Raw genomic sequence first — 20043 nt, forward strand, 5'->3', positions numbered from 1 at the left:
TTTTTTTTTTTTTTTTTTTGCATTGTTGCTGGTTGCGGCATCTTGCATCTGCAAGACAATCCTCGCTTCTTGCCCCATGTCCCTTCCCAACCACAGGCTGCGGTCGAATTGGAGTAGCTCAACAACACGGCCCACGCTGTCTTGCCTACGGAGGTGTGGTCCACATGGACTACGAATCTCAGCATGCCACAGCTCCAACTTTATGCCCCTGCAAAGGGCAAGGGAGAGTACTACGTGCTGGGACTTGTAGTGCTGGGACCTGCCAATTCTCTAGTTTCTATCGCTCCATTTTATGCAGTGAAGAACAACCTCCATATGGAGGAGAAAGGAAAATCTGGGTGTCCCTGATCTAGGATAACGTGTTACAAAACCAGCCCCCCGCCCCCCCAAGAACGGCTCCTCGTCCCAGCTTTCGGAGACAGGGTAGGCAAGCACCTGTTGAGATTGGTCAACGTACACCCAACCCTGCCTCAGAGCCGGGGGCTGGACAAGGTCCCTTCCAGCCATACACTGCTACAATTTAATTAGCCTCTGAAAAGTGGACCTAGATTTCAAAACACCCAACATTAGAGGGTGACTGCGTCTGGGTTTGGTGCATTTGCAATCGTTAGGGAAGGAACTGCCTTTGCAATCTGAATGCCAAAGTGTTAGGGGCTTGCACTGGGGGTACTGGGGCTGGGGGGAATTTGGCTTGGTTTCTGATTAGATCCTAGATGAGCGGCTCCCCGCTTCTCTTGCAAATCCTCCAGCCTGGAGGGTCTCTGAGGTGGAGACCTCTTCACGACATCGGTGTGGACAAAGTTGCCATGCGTTGCCTATTGCATGGGGCCGGCCTCATCTGACCTTCTCTTGTAGGCAGGAACCGGACAAAGGCACCTCTGGGGTCCCCCACTCCTGTTTCACAAGGGTCCCTGGCAGAAAGGTAGATCGAGAAGAAAGTTCAGAGATCTCTGATGTCTGGCAAGGCCTCTGCAGCCTCCTCGCCCTGAGAAAGACCCAGCTTCCAGCAGTGCCAGACACCATCACCGGGGATATCCTGCCCGACAGCTTGGAGACCTCAAGAGCTACAACCAAGGCCAGCCGCCGGTTTCTTGGCACGGTCTGCGAGCCCATTTCCCCAGGGTGGTTCATGCCCTACCCCTGGCTGGCTGACAGCTTCTGGATACAGAATGAAATACGAGTCCCCGTTCCCCATCAACTACCTTCGCTGCTTCCAGAGCAGGTGAGGTGCTTCCACGACTAGTTTCATCACTCTTTGGGGCCACATAGCAGGGTCCTCGATACAGGATCAAGGCTGCAAAGGATTAAGATCGGAGCTCCCCCCCAGCACCGATGACACTGCTCCAGTCGGTACCAACCTTGGCATGGGAACCGGTCGGCATCTTTCCTCTAGAGGGAGAGGATAAATAGAGGCAAAGCTGGCCAGGCTACTCTCAAAAGAGCCCTTTCTTTTGGAAATCCCTGCCACAAGATTAACTATTGCAAAAAAAAAGCAGGATCGGCAAAAATGGGGGCCCATGATGGAAGGAAATAACAGACTGGGGACAGCGATCTCTGTTCAGGGTGGACGGGGGCGTCACAGAGCAGGGTTTTGGCCACGTGGTTCTTGCTTAAAGCTAGTCAGGAGGGACATGCGATGGATTGGGAGGTGTGACGTTGGCTCCCCTCTAATGCACAGTCCACCTCTCTGTCCCTGCCAGGCAGTTCGGCCCAGAGGGAGATACCAGATGAAAGACGAGCGCCCTTCCCTGAGGACGGGCCCAGGATGTTTGTGCAAGCTGAGTCGCTGCAAGGCAAAGGCCCTGGGGTTGGGTGTTTGAAGAGATGGTTTATTGCCTTGACAGGAAGGGGATTTGGCTTCCTCGCTGGGTGAAGAGGGCATGAGGCCGGGCAGGCGTCTCTGTGAGAGCCAGCATCTGCTCCGTCAGCTCCCCGCCGCCCACGAAAAGGGACGGTCTCTGTGCTCTGCGGTTGCAGCGGTGCCTGCTGGTCTGGTTTCCAGGGGGCACATGCCCCACGTTTGGTTTTCCTCCTTGAAATGAAAATGAAGACGGGTAAAACAAACAGCAATGCCAGGCCTTGCTTCCCACAAGCAGGCGGGAGTCACCAGAGACGCTCTCAACCTTAAAAACCATGACGGGACGGTCCCCAGGAATCCACCCGGCCTCCGTTTGCGCAGCCACGTGTGCAACCAAGAATCGCCAGCTCAAGGCCCGGCCTCAAATTAGCCGTTTCCATTTCATGGGAGAGGAGAGAGATGCTCAATTGGATGGACGGTCGCAGCCAAGAGCCTGCAGGCCGGGTCCCGGAGCTTCCCAGCTCCCATGAAAACAAAGAAATGGAGTTCAAAGAAAGAAACATTCCCAGAACGAAGATCCTTGGCAGCAGGCTGCCGCAGGGTTTTGAGCCTTGTTCCCTCAGCCAAGTCGGGAGTAGCCCTGTCCAGGAAACCCGTTTTGTAGCACCTTCCCGCCCATGCGACACTCTCCGTCCATCCCCGGCGAGGGAGCGCGACGCTGCCAGTCACGAAGGCCCGTGAAAGTCTTGCGCGCTGGTCGGCTTCTCCATGGCGCCGGGTCTGGGGACGAACGGCGGACGGACAGTTTGGTCTCACGGCGTTGGAGGAGGAGGCACATTGTCTCCCCCTGCAAGGCTAGCAGCCTCCTTCCACCTTGACGTGCAAGATCTTGGAGAAGCCAGGTCTTTTCCTCAGGGCCTGGAAGAGAATGGGAGCTCAGTGCACAGCAGGCGGGGAGCAAACAACCGGGCAGAGGATCTGCTGAGCGTGGCTCTGCCCCTATAGCTTGCACAGCTCTGCAGAGGAGGAAGCAGAGGGCTGCTATTCCCATGTCAAATGGGAGGTCATCCATCAAGTCTCCTGGCCAGGAAGAGAAGCCCGACTCCTTAAATGGGCCCCGTCCCGCTGAGCCCCACTCCACCCTCCATGACCTGCCACCCATTTCCGAGTCCCCTCCTCGCGCCCTTTCAGAAGGAAATTTACTCTCAACGGGAAGAACGTGCATTTAGCCTCTATTTCCCCTCGGCATCTTGAGGGCATCTCAGCTTATACCTGCCCTTCCTGTTGCAATTGCGCCCAAGGCCTTGGGTATCAATAACAGCAGAGGAGCCAGGATCTCCTTTCAGGGATAACTATGCGACTGCATCTCTGCTGACCTCCCCTGTGTGATGTTCGACTCGCTCCTTTGCTTGCTAGTATTCCTCTGTATGCTCGAAAGCAACCTCTGGGGCTGATTAGGGACAGGATGAAAACAGAGTCCCTAGGGAGAGTGCATAGGCAAAGAGAAACCCCCCCCCAGAGATCAATTTTCCAGTGCTGGGAATAAATTGATTTACACAGCGGAACTTGACCGGGGAGTTAGGAGAGTCCCCGATGGTCCTAGAAAAAAACCTGCACTTCCGTAAAAGTCATCCGAGGGAAAATGCAATCGAATGCCGGCGGCTTTGGAGATGAGGGACTCTCGGGCCATGGGCTGCATCTGAATCATCTTCCCCAAGAGTAGCTGGAGCAGTGAGGGTTACAGAGAAAGGAACTCCTGCCTGCCCTTCTTGCTAGCATTTCCATCTTGGGGGCAGCAAAACCAAAAGCTGATCACTTTGCTGTGTCTCAGATGGCACGAAGGAGGCAGAAAAGGCTCCCTGAAAATGTCACCATGCAGTGAGCTCCATGCTGGCTCTGCCCCTGTTCAGCTGGGGGTGTGACTAGTAAGCTGGGCCTAAAAGCAGAGCATGATTTAGGGTGACTTTGGGGTGCTGGCCAAGAATATGAAGTGCTCAACGTGGGCTGAAAGTGTTGGCACTGGATTTGTAACCCAGATAGCTTGTTCTGGGCAGACCCAAACCCTCAGACGGACCATTATTCTTACCTGTTATCACTGTGTATCAATAAAATGTGCCTATTATTGAATGGGCAGGTTGCAGTGGGTCTAAGGGTTTGGGTCTGCCCAGAACAAGGTATCTGGGTCACAAATCCAGTGCCAACAAAAGCTGCTTTAACTTCTCTCTTTTTGTCCTTGTGCAGGAGCTGAGCACTGAGCAGCATTTGCACCGTTTGCTTCCTTGCTGCAACTCCTGTCGCTTGGCCAATTACATTAAGTACATCCGTTTCATTTCCTGTTTTATTTCCAGTTTGATTTTATTTGGTTCAGATGCACGACCAAACTCTTGCTTCCCTGCATTCAAGATAATGGAAAAACCCGGATAATATTTCTGCTCGGGTTGGGTTTTGTAAAGCAGTCCCTGTCCCAGGCCTTTACAAATGCAAATCAAAGCAAATGCTGGGCCTTTGTTCAATGGACTGAACTTGCTGAAGTGTTTGAGAGGGCTGCCCCAAGCAAAACCAGAACATAAGAGCTGCCACATCTTGGGTCAGATCATAGGTCCGTCTTGCCTAATATTCTATGTCACATAGTGGCAGAGGGCGAATGCTGAAGGGGAGAGTGGACTGGGTTTTTACACCATTCCTCTCTCACTTGCACAGCACCTAAGGCAGGGCTGCACCATGGGTTAATAAAGTGGCATCACACTACTTTCAGTTTTGTTCACAAGTCCCTTCTTAGTAATCCCTATCATTTTGGTTTTGTCTTCTGGATGGCTGCTAGGTACCGAGTTGATGTTTTTAGCGAATGGTCCACAACGATGCCCAGACCTCTTTCCTGTGTGGAAATAGTGTATGCAGAACCCAACCAATTCTGCAAAGTGTGAAAAAGTAGGCGCTGGGCCTCAAAAGAACAAATGAGATTGAGTGAAAAATTGTAAGATTAAGTAAAAAAAAACCCCCAAAAACAAAACCAGGGGTTGTTTTTCTTGGACTTGTGATTTCTGAGCCATTGGGGCATACTCAGGTCCTAATTCTTTCTTTTCTGCAGCCACGAGGGCTAGAAATGCACTTTAAGGAAAACAAACAGAAAAACCCCAATTGAGATTCATACGCTCCCTGGCTTCCAGGAGCTGGGGCTTTAAGTGAGACACAAGCTCTCATGAGGCATGCGACTGTTGGTAATCCTGCATAACTGAAGCTAAGCAATAAGGAATAGGATAAATAGGCTGCAAATTTTCTGCAATAAGGAATAGGACAAATATTCGGCAAATATTCTGCAATAGGAAATAGGACAAATATTCTGCACCAAGGAATAGGACAAATATTGTATCCCTTCAAGTGAGGCTCTCCAGGTGTTTTAGGACATTCATGAACTAAAGCTGCCCCTGGATGCGGCTGGGAGAGAGCTACATCCCTTGCCAGGAATGGGAAACTGAGGCCCGGAAAGGAGATACTGCTTCTGCTGAGGGGTTGGTCTAGACTGGGATCCCCACTCCCACCCACCCCATTTCTATTCAGGTTTGGAGGCCACCTCCTCTGCTGTGCCTCTGAGAAGCTCATTCATTTCCTCCGGGGACCCAACGTCCCCAGCCCTGTGACTCACCCTAGAGCTCCACAAGGACCCAAGGGACCTGCACCTGGCTCCCTTTACCTGGAGCTTGTTCACCATCTCCTCAAACATCTTCCTGGCTTCAGGGCTGTTTGGCTCCTTGAAGTAATCCATGATGCCCACCTGCACCACGATGGACTTCAGGTTCCGGCAGACACCTTGGGCGACACAGAAACAGCTTGGGAACAGCCACCGGGCATGGGGGTAGTTGCTGGATTTGGGGTTGGGTAATCAAAAGGGCACAAACCCTATTCAAAATCAGTGGCATGCGGGCTCTGAGCTAATCCAGGTGCCTTTCAACCTCTCCTGCCTCAGGGTGACCTACCTGTCCTCCCTCTGGGCATTCATCTGGAGCACTGGGCATGAAGAATTGTCTCCCGCTGTCCCATCCTGTTTCCAGTGCCTGTGGCATTAGTGCTCCTGTTCCTTCCCCTAGCAGACCGTGAGGAAAGGTTTCTGGAGAGCCCATGCACAATTTCACGCCACCTCCAATGTACCCCCAATCTACTGAGCTGGCAGAGGCTGCAAACTTAGAAATCCTATTTGCTTAACACAGCCAGGGACTCCCAGCAGGGAATATTTCTGGGCCTCAATGCCTCTAGCAAATGGCCTAGGGAAGGAACTCCTGACTTGAGTTATATCAACACAAATCGGGGATAACTCCATTGACATCAAAAGAAGAACTCCAGACTCCTAATGGTGTAACTGGAGGCTGGATCCAGTCATCAGCTAGAAGAGCCCAAGGCTGAGATGTCATTGGGATGAACTGGGATGTCATTGGGATGCATCGGGATGTCAAGACATCCCAGTGGGATGCACCAGGATGTCAAGACATCCCAATGGGATGCATCAGGATGTCAAGACATCCCAGTGGGATGCACCGGGATGTCAAGACATCCCAATGGGATGCATCAGGATGTCAAGACATCCCAGTGGGATGCATCGGGATGTCAAGGCATCCCCCTCTCTAGCTGTAGTATGCGGGAGCACAGTTCTGGCGGAAGGGGCTGTGTCAGTGAGGTGCAAGGAGCTTCCGGTCACTTCCGCGGCTCCCTGCAACTACTACTCACTGTTGAAGTGCAGCAGAGCTTTGGGGGTGACCGGCGTGGAGGTCAGCACCAGCATCTCCAGGCCTTTCAGGCCCTCCCGACACACCTCGGCCGCCACCTCTTGGTTAATTTCCGTCACGTGGTCGAGCTCCAGCACCTGCAGCCGCATGCAGTTCCGGGCTTGCGAGATGGAAAACACACACAGGGTCAAGTCAGCCAGGGCCCCCAGGACCCACAACTAGTGCTGGGCAAGTCTTTACCAGCCTTGGGAGGTGCAGTGGGCCTTAAGCTACATGCTTTGTTTAGGAAGTGGAGACGAATGATGGAAAATGAAGCCGTGCAATAGGAAATGGAAGGAGAGGGGCCTACCCCCTGGCCAACAGGGAGGAAGAGGAGGTCAAGAATGCATAATGACCTCCCCACTGGGATCTGCATGACAAAGGTGTGGGAGAGCCCCTGAGCTAGCTGGAGATTTTGCCTGCTTGAGAGAGAATCCAAAACACCCCACAAAGCTGACCCAGCTGCATCCCCTCTGCAGCGACACCCGATGGGAGCGCTCCGATGAGAAAGTCCACCCGCATTTACCTAAAGATGCCAGGCCTTGAACGCCGCAGCCAGCGCCCCCCACACCCAGCGCGCGCAGGTGCGGCCAGCATCGCCCGATCATCTGAAGGCAGCGGTTGCTGAAACGGGTTGGCTGCTGGCTGGAGAGGAAGAACAAGAAAACAGCAGGGGGAGAAATTATTCCAGTTACTGTCAAGTCACAGCAGCCTGAGGACGAGAGCTCTAAAAAACAGAGGTTACAACCACCTGTGCTAAAGAAAAGCTGCCGTTAACAGCTGGGAGCATCTGGGCTTGTAGCATTTGTATGTCTCCAAGGACTAGGAAGGAGCGCAGCAAGTTTTGTACACCCCCACATCCATTTTTCCGACACACATGCATGCAGTCGTGTGCACACACGCATGCAAGCCACAACACCCCCCACATCCAGACATTTTTCCTGAAGAAAGGACGAGCGCATTAAGCGTTCAACACTACAAGTCCATCTGCCCTCCAAAACCTTGCCCTGGTGGTGTTGTACTTCAGCCACTAATAAGGCACAGTTGGATGCGACAGGGTATTGCTGAAAGTCAACCAGGGTCACCGGAAGAGAGGAGCCTTGGCTGTGTGGGAGGTGAGTACCCTGACCTGATTTTTGGGCTCATCCCACGTGTGCTGTTATCTAAGTCATGCATCTATTAGCACCTTGGGATTTTTTTCCCCCCCGCCAAGACACTTTGGGGAACCTCCCAAAGCTTCACGCCCGAAGAGCACATGCCTGGGAAGTGAGAGAAATTGCAGTTGTGTCTGAAACAGCAAAACTGAGCATCCTCGCAAACAAAAGCACACCAGGTTGTCGGGGCTGCTGTTATATAAGCAGGGAAGGGCTCTGGCAGCTGTTTGATATGCAGGTTTGCTTACCGGCACAATCAAACTCCTCTTTCATCCCTGAGGGATCAGCATCCTTTGCAGCATTCTCCCTGACACATCCTGAAAGGTTTTTGAGTCTCTGCTACTAGAGACGAGACTGGATTTCTCCATCTTCTAGATTTAGGTCTCTGGGCTTAGTTTAGACCTGTGGTGCTTAAGCTTTTGGCCCTGCGGGCTGGATCGGACTCTGCGTGCCCAGGTTCGGCCCCATGTAGCCTCGGCAGCTCCCACATGCAGCAATTGGGACCCGGGGCTCAGCACCACTTCCCTGGGTGCCAGGATCGGCCCTTGCCCAGTCCCATGTGCTGGGATCAGACTCTGGGGCCCTGTGCTGCTTCCACCCAGCCCCGTATGCCAGGATTGATGCCCAGGGGTCCCATGCCAACTCCACCCAGCCCTGTGTGCTGGGATCGGGGACCTGTGCTGTCTCCATCTGGCTCTACGTGCCAGGATGGGACCCCTGCGTTGCCCCTGCCTGGTCCTGTATGCTGAGATGGGGTTTTGCAGCCCTCTCCTGATCCCAGCATACCACGACTGGGACCCTAAGCTGCCTCTGCCCAGCCTCGTGTCCTCACAAAGCCCCGCCGGGCAGATGAAATGGCATTGGGGCAGCACCGGATTATGACATGCAGAGGCCCTAAACTCAGTCCAGCTTAAGAGGTCCCATATGATAAAAAGAATCCACGAAATCCACCAAAATGGATTTTCATGAAATTTTAAGATGAATTATTGTTATTTCTGCACAAATTTATGAACTCCACAGGAATAATAACTGCACAGCCATATATATGTATCTTTTTGACATATTAGAACAAAAATGTCAGGGTTTTTTTTTCTTATTTAGAGGCCCCTCATATTGTGAGGCCATACGCTGTAGCGTAAGCCTAAATCTGGCACTGCATTGGGGGCTGGATGGATCTGGCCTGTGAGGCAGAGTTTGAGTACCCTAACCCTAACCTGAACCCTAAAACAGAGCACCCCTGTTTTAGACCATTAGACAGGCAGGAACCAGCTATTTGGTTCAGATCTGGAGCCCAATTTCTACAGAGTCCAGGGTGCTTGGGTCCAGTTGGGGTTTCAGACTCATCTCTAGACTGGCCCTTCAGTGGACACCGATGTCTACACGGCTTCTGTGGCGCTCTCCTATCAGGACACGTCTGAGTCTGCTCCCAGTCCTATGCGGAGCTTCACTGCCATGTTACTGGGCTTGGCTCATGTGAGCACAAGCCCGTGGCTGAGGTTCGTGCAGGAGTTTCCTCCCTAGGAGACCCAGGGAGGCGGTGCAGACATGCCCACGCAACCCAGCGTTGCTCTTACCAAGGGTGTAGTGGTGCCACCTGTAAAGAGATGATGTCCCTGCAGCCAGCTCCCAGCGCCCAGATGACTTCGTGACCCACAGGGTCTGTCGAACTCCTGGAAAGATACACAGAGCCTTGTGTTATGATTCATCAGCTGCGATGCATGCCTCAAAAGCTTGTAGGGGCATTTCCAAAGCATCTAAGCATGGAGGCTACCAGAGCATTAATATTCCATGTCCTCCTGCCAAAAAAACCCCTATTCTCTTCTTCATGCTGTTTGAAGGTGCAAACGCCTACACTAATGAGAGGAGAAACCGCCACCCCCACATGCACACACTCCAGGATGGGCAAAGTCATATCCACCTTAAGCCCACACATACGTGACACCAACAGAGAGGTAGGAAAATTAATTCACTTCTAGCTTGAGTGCTTCGGAGACAGTGATCCCGCATCCAGCCAGGAAACAGTGACGGCTTAGACAGCTGCTACGTGACCTTCTCCTCTAGGCCCTGAAAATGTATTTCAGTCCCAACTACTCCCGAGAGCGAGAGAACTTGTCGGGAGGAGATTTTCCAGGGCACGCAGGGCAAGTGGGCACCCAGCTCTCGGGGGACACCATTAGGACTTGGGCCCTTGGAAAACCTTCCCTGAACTCATTCCTCTCCATCCATGCAATCCCGAACCCTCTGAGTCTGTCAACCAGGACGGTAACGCATGCCCAGCTTGCTCTGCATTGCACCCAAAGCGCCCGTCTCTGAACCGAACGACTCAGTGCTGCACAGAAATGGCTCGCTCCAACTCAAACCAGTCATCCCCACTGGTGCGACTGGTCCCCCAGGACCACCCTGTCCCACAGAGCATGGCGCGATTCTGAAGATTAAGCCCATGCTGCTAATTTTGAACGACCCAGTTTTTAACTTCAAGTGAACCTAAAAATAAGTCAATTGTGTTATCTTGAACGCTCGTACATCTCCAATGAAGTCGCCTGCCAAGATTCCCTTACGAGTCTGGCTCACACTTAATTAAAATAAGTGAGTCATGTTGACAGGTTATCAAGCTGCCAATGGCCTCTGGTGAACATGAATATTCGGGGCTGCTGAACCATGAAAAGAAAGAAAGGGTGAAACAGCAGATATATTAAGCTACAAGTTGTGCTCTCAGAACCCACCTTCTTTTTTGGGGTTCCCGGGTTCGGAGTCAAGGTCTCACTCTTTTGGAGAACGGGAGCAGTGGGGCTGGAAGGGGATATCGAAAGATTTCTCCTTGTGGTAGTATTCCCCGTTATCCAAAAGAGTCGGACATTACCACAGCTGGGCAAAAAACTCAGTTTTTAGCTTGCTGGCAATTCTGGGGGAGAGGGAGTATCTGGGAAAAAGAATGTTTGGGGTATTTTTAATTTAATAGAACGAAGGGTGGTTTTGAAACAGCCCAAACTGCTTGTGTGAACTACGCTGGCTTTTCTGAAATGGTTTTTCACACAGCTGGCCCAATAGAGATGAATTTGCAAAATGTTCTGGTGCTGCCGAGTCGGCATGTCTCACCAGAAAGAAAGCTTTGGCTGAAAAAGTTTCCTCCACTCATGATGGTAAAATGCTGTGTCAGTCGTGGTTTAATGCTACCTGGGTGTCATTGCGGTGTCGAGCGCAGAAGAGCACCAACCTCTAAGTGCTGCCAGAGTGCATAGAAATAATCAGCATCCTAGGAGGGCAACAGGGCACCAGGACCGGATAGCTCAGGGATCGGTAAGGTGTGACCAAAAAACTGTCCTCTCAAGGCTACAGAGAAGCAGCAGGGGCTGGTAGATGAAACCCAAAATGATCTCAGCTCTGGTCCTGAGTCTGACTCACAAGCACACGTGGCCGGGAGGATTGCTCAGTAGCACAACCGAGGGCATTGCCACCAGGAGCAAGGTGGTCCCTGGCCTTTGACTCTTGATCCAAAGAGATGCACTCAGTTGCTCTAGGCAAGGAGAGAGAAAAAGATGACAGCCCCCCCTCGGTGACTTTGCTCCGATGACCCTGGCATTGGAAACCCAGGCTCCTTCTTGCTGCTGCGTCAGTATTCAAAGTTGTGCCTGAACAGCTGGACCTCGGACACAAAATTGTCATGCAGACCGGGCAGATGAAGGAAGAGAGACCTGCCGGGCACATGCCAAAGCTGCAGGGAGCCCAGCACGGTCGACTCGGGTTGGGTGCTGCGTGCCGCTCGTTGCCTTCCTGCCACTGAACTGGACAGTGGAGAAAGAAGCTGCGTTTGCTCTCTCCCCCTTGCAAGCATCTCGCTTAACAGATGACAGCTTGCACGGAGCACAGACTTCCACCAGCAGATCTTTTGCCATCTGAGAGACCACCCAACAAGGACGATTTTTCCCTTCAAAGGAATCTGTACAAACCCAGAGGGAGAGGAAGATGGGCGGTCGAGTGGTCTGGGTGCTAGTCCCGCTCCGCAGAGGCTCCCTGCATCGCCTTGGGCAAGTCGCTTAATGTTGTTCTATATCACGGCTCTCCCCTGCCCCCTTGGGCGGTTGGGGAACTAAATATATTAAGGACCATGAGAACCTGTGGGCTGCTTTTGTAAAGAAAGTGAGATATTTTCATGCAAATCTTAAAAGCTCGACATCGGTTGTTCATTTGAGGGGCTGGACCCGATGATCTTGTAAGGGCCCTTCCAGACCCTAACATCTATGAAACTATGAAACCTTTGGTATTACAGCTCTGTCTGCAAGTCATGGATGCTCTTGCACGTCTCGCTAAGCTCTGATACAGCAACTTCTGTGAATGATGCTTCGTAGCATCGCCCAGGAACCTCCGACTTAACCGGGCAAATGATGCCCTAGCCTCAGTTATTCATGCCTGTGTCACCTCTTGGCTGGATCAAGGCAAGGCGCTATGCATGAGCACACCATGCCCACCCTGTGCTCCCACAGTGGCTTTCACGCTCAAGGCTTCATCACTGTATTCAAAAGGGCCTAAAGCTCCAGGGTGAAGGCCACGGCAAACACTTCTACTCCTCTGGTCCCATCTCTCAGGATGAAGCTTGTGTGTGGGAGACAAAACCCCGCAGAGGCTACACCCAAACTGCGACTGACCCCCTCCAGTAGCCACCCTCGCCACCCTCTGCTCCAGGGGCAAGGCAGGTGTCTGCCATCTTGGCTTTTCCGATGCAAATATACAGTGACAAAACCCCCAAATAACCAGGGCTCTCTGCAGCACGCTTCTGCCCTTGGGGGGAGGAAGAGAGAGCAAACAGTGCTTGCCAGATGTTAGTCACGTCTTTGAATATGCTCCTGGAAAGCGCTCAGACAATACGGCGAGGAGGCACTGTGGAATAATGAAGAGTCCTGGAAAGGACCATGGCAGGGGAGAAACAGGCTTGCGGAAATGGAAATAGGCTGCTGCCAACTTGGCCTGAGGCTGCGGGTTTTATAGTGACCCATTCACACCCCTCGCTGCACAGGCTGCGCTGCCTCTGTGCACGCTAGCTCCCAAACCGGAAGCAGCAGAGCCACACGCACGGGAGGGTGAATTAGCACAGGGAACAGGCAGTGCCCATTAGCCCACAGTGCTGCGTCGAGGTGGCCCGTGGCTGAGGACAGAGTTGGAGCCGCGTGGTACACATCAGCCCAGTACTGGCAGCAGGGCAAGGGCGACGACGAGATGTGCTGTGAACATTTAAGGACGTTAAGACTTGCCATTTACTGGGCACAGCTACACGAGATGCTTGCTGTGCAGCAGACTCATTAGCTGTGCAGCAAATAGATTTCATAGACATTAGGGCTGGAAGGGACCTCGCGAGAGCATCGGGTCCAGCCCCCCGCCCAAGGGGCAGGTAGTCAGCTGGTGTCAATTGATCCCAGCAAGAGGAGCATCCAAACACCTTCTGAATGAGTCCAGAGTAGGTGCTTGCACCACCTCCGGGGCGAGTCTGGTCCAGATCCCGAACACTCGGACTGTAAAGAAGTTTTTCCTTATATCGAGTCTACATTGGCCTTGCAGAAGTTTGTTAGACCTTGTTATCCCTTGGGGAGCACTGGTGAACACCAGTTCTCCCAGATCCTGATGCCACCCCCCTTATGTACTTACAGGCAGCCACCATGTCCCCCCTGAGCCTTCTCTTCTCCAGGCTGAAGAGCCCCATGTCCTTCAGCCTCTTCTTATATGTCTTGCTCTCTTGGCCTTTGATCATGCGCCTGGCTCTCCTCTGGACTCTCTCTAGCTTATCCACATCCCTCCTGAAGTGGGGGGCCCAATACTGGACACAGTACTCCAGCTGCGGCCTCACGAAGGCCAAGTAAAGCAGGAGGATGACATCCCTGGTTTTGCTCGAGATGCATCAGTGGACGCATGCCAGCATTTGGTTCACTTTGCCAGCTACAGCATCACACTGGGGGCTCATGTTCATCCTGTGGTCAATCAAGACCCCCAAGCCTCTCTCAGTCATGGTGCGAGTGAGCGTAGCACTGCCGAGCCTGCAAGTATATGATGCTGGTTCTTCCTCCCAAGGTGGAGTACCCAGCACTTCTCTGCATTAAATGCCATCAGGTTTGGGTCTGCCCACCTTGCGAATGTGTCCAGGTTGGCCTGTATCCCCAACCTGTCTTCCAGCGTGGCCGCCTTCCCCATAGTTCAGTGTCATCTGCGAACATTGCCAGTTTGCATCTGATGCCCGAATCCAGATCATTAATGAAGATGTTGAAGAGTACTGGCCTGAGCACTGAGCTGGAGACAGTATTCAAGGTGCAGATGCACCACAGATTTATAACGGGGGGTCACGATACTTTCAGCTTTTAGAATTCCCTTAATAATCCCATAATAATAATAATAATAACAATAATAACAATCCCATAATAATAATAATAATAGTAAAAATAATTCCATAAAATCATAATAATCATAATAATCCCTTAATAATACTAATCATCATCATCATCATCATCCCATAATAATAATCATAATCCCCTAATAATAATGAACTTTCATTTCTACCCAAGAGAACTTTTACGGTCTTTTCTCCTATGCCCAAAAAACGGTATTTGTGCCCGAAAGCTTGAATTTAAAGGCATTTTTTTGCAAAAATCTAGTGGGTCTAATAACAGCTATGTCCTCTAGCATGAGTTCTGATTCCTTAATAATCTCTTACATTTGTTTGCCTTTTGAAAGGTGCTATTTAAACATTTCCCAGGGAAAAAAAGCAGCAGAACGATCTCCTCGGCAACAGGAGCCCAAACCTCAATCCCTGCTCACTTCGGGCCAGTGCAAGGAAATGAAGCCACCCGATTCACAGACAGCCTCCCACTGATTTTGCAAAGGGCTGGGGCTCCTGACTTCTCCGTTCAGGATGAACCGAGGAACGACAGCCTCCAACATCCACTGGCTGATTTTTACGACGAACCCAGCCAGCCGCATGCAGCTCCCCCTCCGTGCGCTCCCCCTCCCCGGGGCCGTCACCGTGGCTGGCGGGGCAGGCTGTAATTACAGTGTTTACCACAGCTGCCCTGGCACGGGGACAATCGCCTGGCCTCATAAATAGCTCAGCGCGGAGAGCCGCGTTGCCCCAGAGACCCTGCCAAGGATGAAGGCCCCGGCGGCTGCCCCCTTTGTTAGCCTGTCACTCCTGCCGCCGGCGGCGAGCAAAAGGGAAAGGCCTGTGTGTCTCGTGCGGCTGTGTGAGGCTTTCTGGTAGCAACAGCAAGGTGTTTTAATTCAGACACAGGGCAGGTCTTCATCACTGCCCCAGGCCCATGTCCTGCCAGCTCTGTGGCCTCCCTCAGCATCCCTCTCCCCCACGTGCTACCCCATGGTGTCCTCCCTACAACCTCGCTGCGATGGCCTGTCTGCAATCACCGTTATCAATTAATGCAACACTGATGAGAGATATGGGTGCTGCTTGCTCCCCTGTTGCCGTGCCCCTGGCTCATCCCTTCCCACCGAGTTATTTTTCCTGACTTCGTTCTGATGTCAAGTCGAGCAGGCAAGACCGAGGCCAGCTGTGTCAGCCTCCTTGTCTGGAAGTGTGCATCTACCCAACACCTGCATGTACACTCATGAAGCACAACGCATCCACATGCCCCTGCTCTGTGTGCAGCAGATCCTGGGGACAAGGCAATGCAGCTCCCTTCGTGTGGTGCTGAGCCCATCCCCAGCACCACAGGGTCTCTGTGTGAAGCACGTGCCCTAAAGTCCCAATCACTGGTGTGCAACTACCACCTGCATCATCCCCTATGCTGAACGGCAGCAGCTCCATTAGAAATACCATCAGCAGAGCCACAGGCTGTACCTGTCTGCATGTTTCTAAGTGCCTAAAAGAAGGGACCCTGCCCTTTGTCACTCTACTATCTGCCCAGGCTGCTGGAAGTTATGTCCCACATCCCAGCCTGTCCAGGGAGGTTCGACTGAAGGACCCTTTCCAACTGTAGGATGGCATGAGCACTGGGTGTCAGTGAAAATTGTTCACATCCCGACTTCCAGCCACCAGCCGGAGATTGGAGAGCTCCCAGGGCCTGGCCTGCCCCCACCCAGGTCCATCTCGAGGCTAGTGGGGGCTGCCCATGTCATAGCTGCTCTGTACATAAAGCAAAGCCAAGGGAGTCCTGGGCTGTTGGTTCACCTCCAGGTAGTATTTAGCAGCCTACAGACCCCAGGGTACATTGTCGACACCTCTCTAATATCAGGATGAGCCAGGTCTTCCTGAAAGCATCCAGCAAAGCTCACTGCACAGCCTCTTTGGAGGCTCACTCTGTTGCAACAGCAAGCAGCCAGCACCTGAGAGCAACCAGATGCATACGATCCCCAACCAGTCCCAAACTGGCAGCCCAGCTTGGAGGAACAGGGCTGGAAAGGGGCTGTCTGCCAGCTGCCCCAGGGCACAGCAGCCTCACCGAGCTGCCTGGCACAGGAGAGGATGTTTTGCTGTCATGTGTCAGGGTCTGGGTTTCTGGATCAGTGTTTTTAAAGGGCTGTGGGGTCCCAGTCTGGATGCATCAGCACCTCTGGTGTGGTTTCATGAGATTTATGGGGTTTAGCTCTCCCCAGCTCCTGGCTACCTCAGCCGCCCACCAGAAGGGCAAACACACTAAGCACCCACGCCTTTCCATGTGCATGAGCAAGAGGCTCTGAGAGGCACCTCGGAGGCTAGCAGCCCTCCTTTCACCTACGCACGCATCACCGCCAGGTCTTGCAGGACCCCATCTTGCACGTACCGATAGGTGACGGCCTGGAGAGCCCGGCAGTAGCAGCTGGCCAGCCAGAGGGAGCGATCTGTCAGGATGTTGGGGCAGTGAGAGATGCGGAGGATTAGCAGGTTGCTGCCCGTGGCCTTCAGCAAGGACTCCAGCCCAGCTTCAAGGCAGCCCCTGAGGGGAAACAAAATGCATCAGCAGCTCTCCTTGCACTGCCTGCTCTCTGGGCAGCATGAACCAGGAGCCCCAGGAGGAAGCAGAGCCCAGGAAGCCTTGCACTGGCAGCCTGTCTGCCGTGGGGAAGGGTCTTGTGGGCACCAGCGTTGCCAACCTAGAACCCTTTGGGGTCCCGGTGGGTACGTTCAGGCTCCGGTGCTAGCCCATTGGGGTCAATGCTTTAGTGTGAACCCCAATAGTGCTACAACCTGGACAGGGGGAAGTGATCCAAGGACCCATCCCACCCTTGACCATAGCCTGGGGGTTGTTTGGAAGGGGCCTGGCTTGCTCCGAGTGGGTCCCTGACCCCCTGCAGATGAAATTTGGGTGAAGGTGGAGGATGAGCTTTCTTCTTCTCTCTGCCTTAACTCGAAGCCATTTCTCTTCAGGTCCCCCCAGGCCATGGTGCCTGCTCCCCTTCTCCCTTCAGGCTCCCAGGACAAGACCTTAGCACCTTCATCCCAGCAGCAGACAGATAATTTCACCCCCAAACTGCTGAAACTCCTGTCCATGCCCTCCCTGGGCTGAACGCAGCTCTCAGCCTAGGCTTCTCCCCGGCCCTGCCAAATCCCGCCACTGTGCCACTGCCCTGCCCTTGCACTCGGGTCCTTTGCAAGGGGCTCTGTGCCCAGCCGGCTCTGCCCTGTTAGCATGGCAAACCCCCTAAGTGCCAACAGCTGCACAACCTGCACTGCTCAGTGCTGGAGGACTGAGAGGAGCGGGGGTCCTTGAGTATTTTCTGAGGCCAGACTGCATTTCTGAATGCATCCAAAGCCAGGTGGTCTAACTGGCAGGGGGACAAGGCAGCTCCAAGCCTTCTGTAATTGGAAAGCGATTCCCAGGGAAATGGGACCTGAACCGATCCCAGTAATGGGGGCAGGGCTCTGGCATAGAGACCAGCTGTTGCAGTGGGAGTTTGCAGTGGCAGGAGCCAAAGGGTTAAGAGCTGGGTCTCTACCCAATTAGCACGCTCTCGGTGGAGCATTAAATGGGAAAATCAAGTGCTGGCGCTTGTCTCTGCCTGACAACAGACACCCACGGGCAGGCGCCGGGAAGCCAGCAGCACCCACGGGCGCTGGCCCCCGGAGTGCGGGGATGGGATCTTTATGGGATGGGTGGCTCTGCCGCATTACAGGGAGGGTGGCAGCAGTGGAGGTGGGAGGGAGGGAGGGGACAGGGCTCACCGTGTGCTTTTCATGTACTCCTCCTTGCTCTCCTTCTTGCCCCGCTGCCGTGGCTTGAGGTTTTGGAGGGTGAGGGAGTGGGTCTGGGTGCACCACTGAGACAGCATGCCCAGGAACTAGAGGGGAGGGGAGACCATCATCAGGGGGAGAGGCGGGCAGGTGGGATACTACCATGGGACACGGCGCCTGCCGTCACCCCAGCTTGGAGAGGGGCAGGACACACAACCATCCGCCCACCCACACACACACAGATGCAAAGGCATGGATAGATACACACACATGCATGTACACATGCACAGAAATACACACAGGCACGGGTGCAGAGATGCCAGTGTAGATGCATACGCACAGCAACAAATACATAGTGATAAACATCTGTGTGCATGCACAGATACACACGCCCAGACATGTGCATACATAGAGAAACACATGCGTATGTGCACAGATAAGGATGCTCAAGGTGTACACAAACAGATGCTCACAAACAGTGTGCATATGTACAGAAGCATATGCACAGTGATACACACAGGCACCCATACAAGTAAACACACGTGTACACAGATATGCACACACAGAGATCTAAAGGTTCGGGCACGCTGCTGCCATCAAAGATCTTGGAGTGAGCAGGCCTGGAGGACCACACACACACACACACAAACATGCATGTACACACTTATAAACACAGCTATGCATGTGGGCATACCCACATGTAAACACATACACACTTACACATGCATAAACACTACTATGCATGTGGGCACACACACACACACACACTATAAACACAACTATGTATGCGGGCACACACACACAAACACACACACTCAAACACAACTATGCATGTGGGCATACCCACACACAGACACCCACACATACTTACACATGCATAAACACAACTATGCATGTGGGCACACGCACACAAACACACACACTCAAACACAACTATGCATGTGGGCACACACAACACACACACAAACAAACACCCACACACTATAAACACAACTATGCATGTGGGCACACACACATAAACACAACTATGCATGTGGGCACACGCACACACTATAAACACAACTATGCATGTGGACACACACACATAAACACAACTATGCATGTGGGCACGCACGCAAACACTTACACATTCAAACAAAGCTATGCATGTGGGCATACCCACACACACCCACACTCACTTACACACTCATCTTGCAGGAATCCTTTGACCCCAGCTGACTTCCTGCCCATGGGGCAGGGGGCTGGACTTGATGATCTTCAAGGTCCCTTCCAGCCCTAATGTCTATGAAATGTATTAAACACAGCCATGCATGTGGGCACACATACACACTCATAAACACAACTGTGTGTGGGCACACCCACACACATAAACACACACACACTTACACACTCATACATACAACCATGCATGTGGGCGCACACACACATACACTTACACACTTATAAACATAACTATGCATGTGGGCACACATTAAAACACACTCATCAACATAGCTATTTAGGCATGTGAGTATGCGCGTGCGCGCACACACACACACACACAGAGCAAACTGGGTATTTTTTTCTGGGGGGAGCAACAAAACTGCGGTGACCAACCCCCCCTGGTTCCCATGTCCCAGATCATCCCAGCCGTGGCTTTGACCCCAGGCTGCGGTGGGTCCATCTTGAACCCTGTAACCCCAGGTATGCTGCTGGGGTCTCCCCTGGCTTTGCTGGGGCAGTCCCCGTTTCTGGGCCAGCACTGCTCCCCCCGTACCTTCGAGGACACCCTGGCATTCTCCAGCAGCACGCGGGTCCACACAGCCGGGTGCCGCGCCACGAATTTCCAGTCCTTGCAGACCTCGGCAGCCCGCAGTAGGGTCTTGGTGTCGAGGTACGTGAAGATGCAGAAGAGTGCCGCCCGCATCTTGAGGATCTCAGGGCTGATCACCTCATTGGAGCGGCACGGGCTGCCCTTCTCGGGCCTGACGGCCTTCCCGGCACCCCCCTCGGACCTGGCTGTGAGGCAGAAACAGTGAGCTGGAGCGAGGGGATTCAGGGAATGCGGCAGGAAGGTTGCTGAGGTGGGGGTTTGTCGTCACCCTTCTCTGGTGGGGGTGTCGGGGCGGGGGGGGTACCATTATCTTCCTGTCAAAGTGGGGGAAACTGAGTCTCGCCTCAGCAAAGTGACTCACCCAAGGTCACAAAAAAACA

General features: G+C 53.0%; 1 protein-coding gene across 1 annotated transcript in view; it reads right to left on the reverse strand.

The window, feature by feature from the left end:
• Positions 1-8: 8 nt before the first annotated feature.
• FBXO41 (F-box protein 41) overlaps positions 9-20043 on the reverse strand; it is a 38125-nt gene continuing 18090 nt past the window's right edge. The window contains exons 5-12 of the mRNA XM_019526643.1: positions 19607-19848; positions 17842-17957; positions 16463-16615; positions 9284-9379; positions 7082-7200; positions 6518-6676; positions 5490-5605; positions 9-2716 (exon numbers count right to left, since the gene is read on the reverse strand). Coding sequence (XP_019382188.1) covers positions 2654-2716; positions 5490-5605; positions 6518-6676; positions 7082-7200; positions 9284-9379; positions 16463-16615; positions 17842-17957; positions 19607-19848 — 1064 coding nt within the window. The 3' untranslated portion in view covers positions 9-2653. The remainder of the gene's footprint in view (positions 2717-5489; positions 5606-6517; positions 6677-7081; positions 7201-9283; positions 9380-16462; positions 16616-17841; positions 17958-19606; positions 19849-20043) is intronic.

Source organism: Gavialis gangeticus, unplaced genomic scaffold (assembly GCF_001723915.1).
Source record: "Gavialis gangeticus isolate Ggan-Ray unplaced genomic scaffold, GavGan_comp1, whole genome shotgun sequence".
NCBI classification, from domain to species: domain Eukaryota; kingdom Metazoa; phylum Chordata; order Crocodylia; family Gavialidae; genus Gavialis; species Gavialis gangeticus.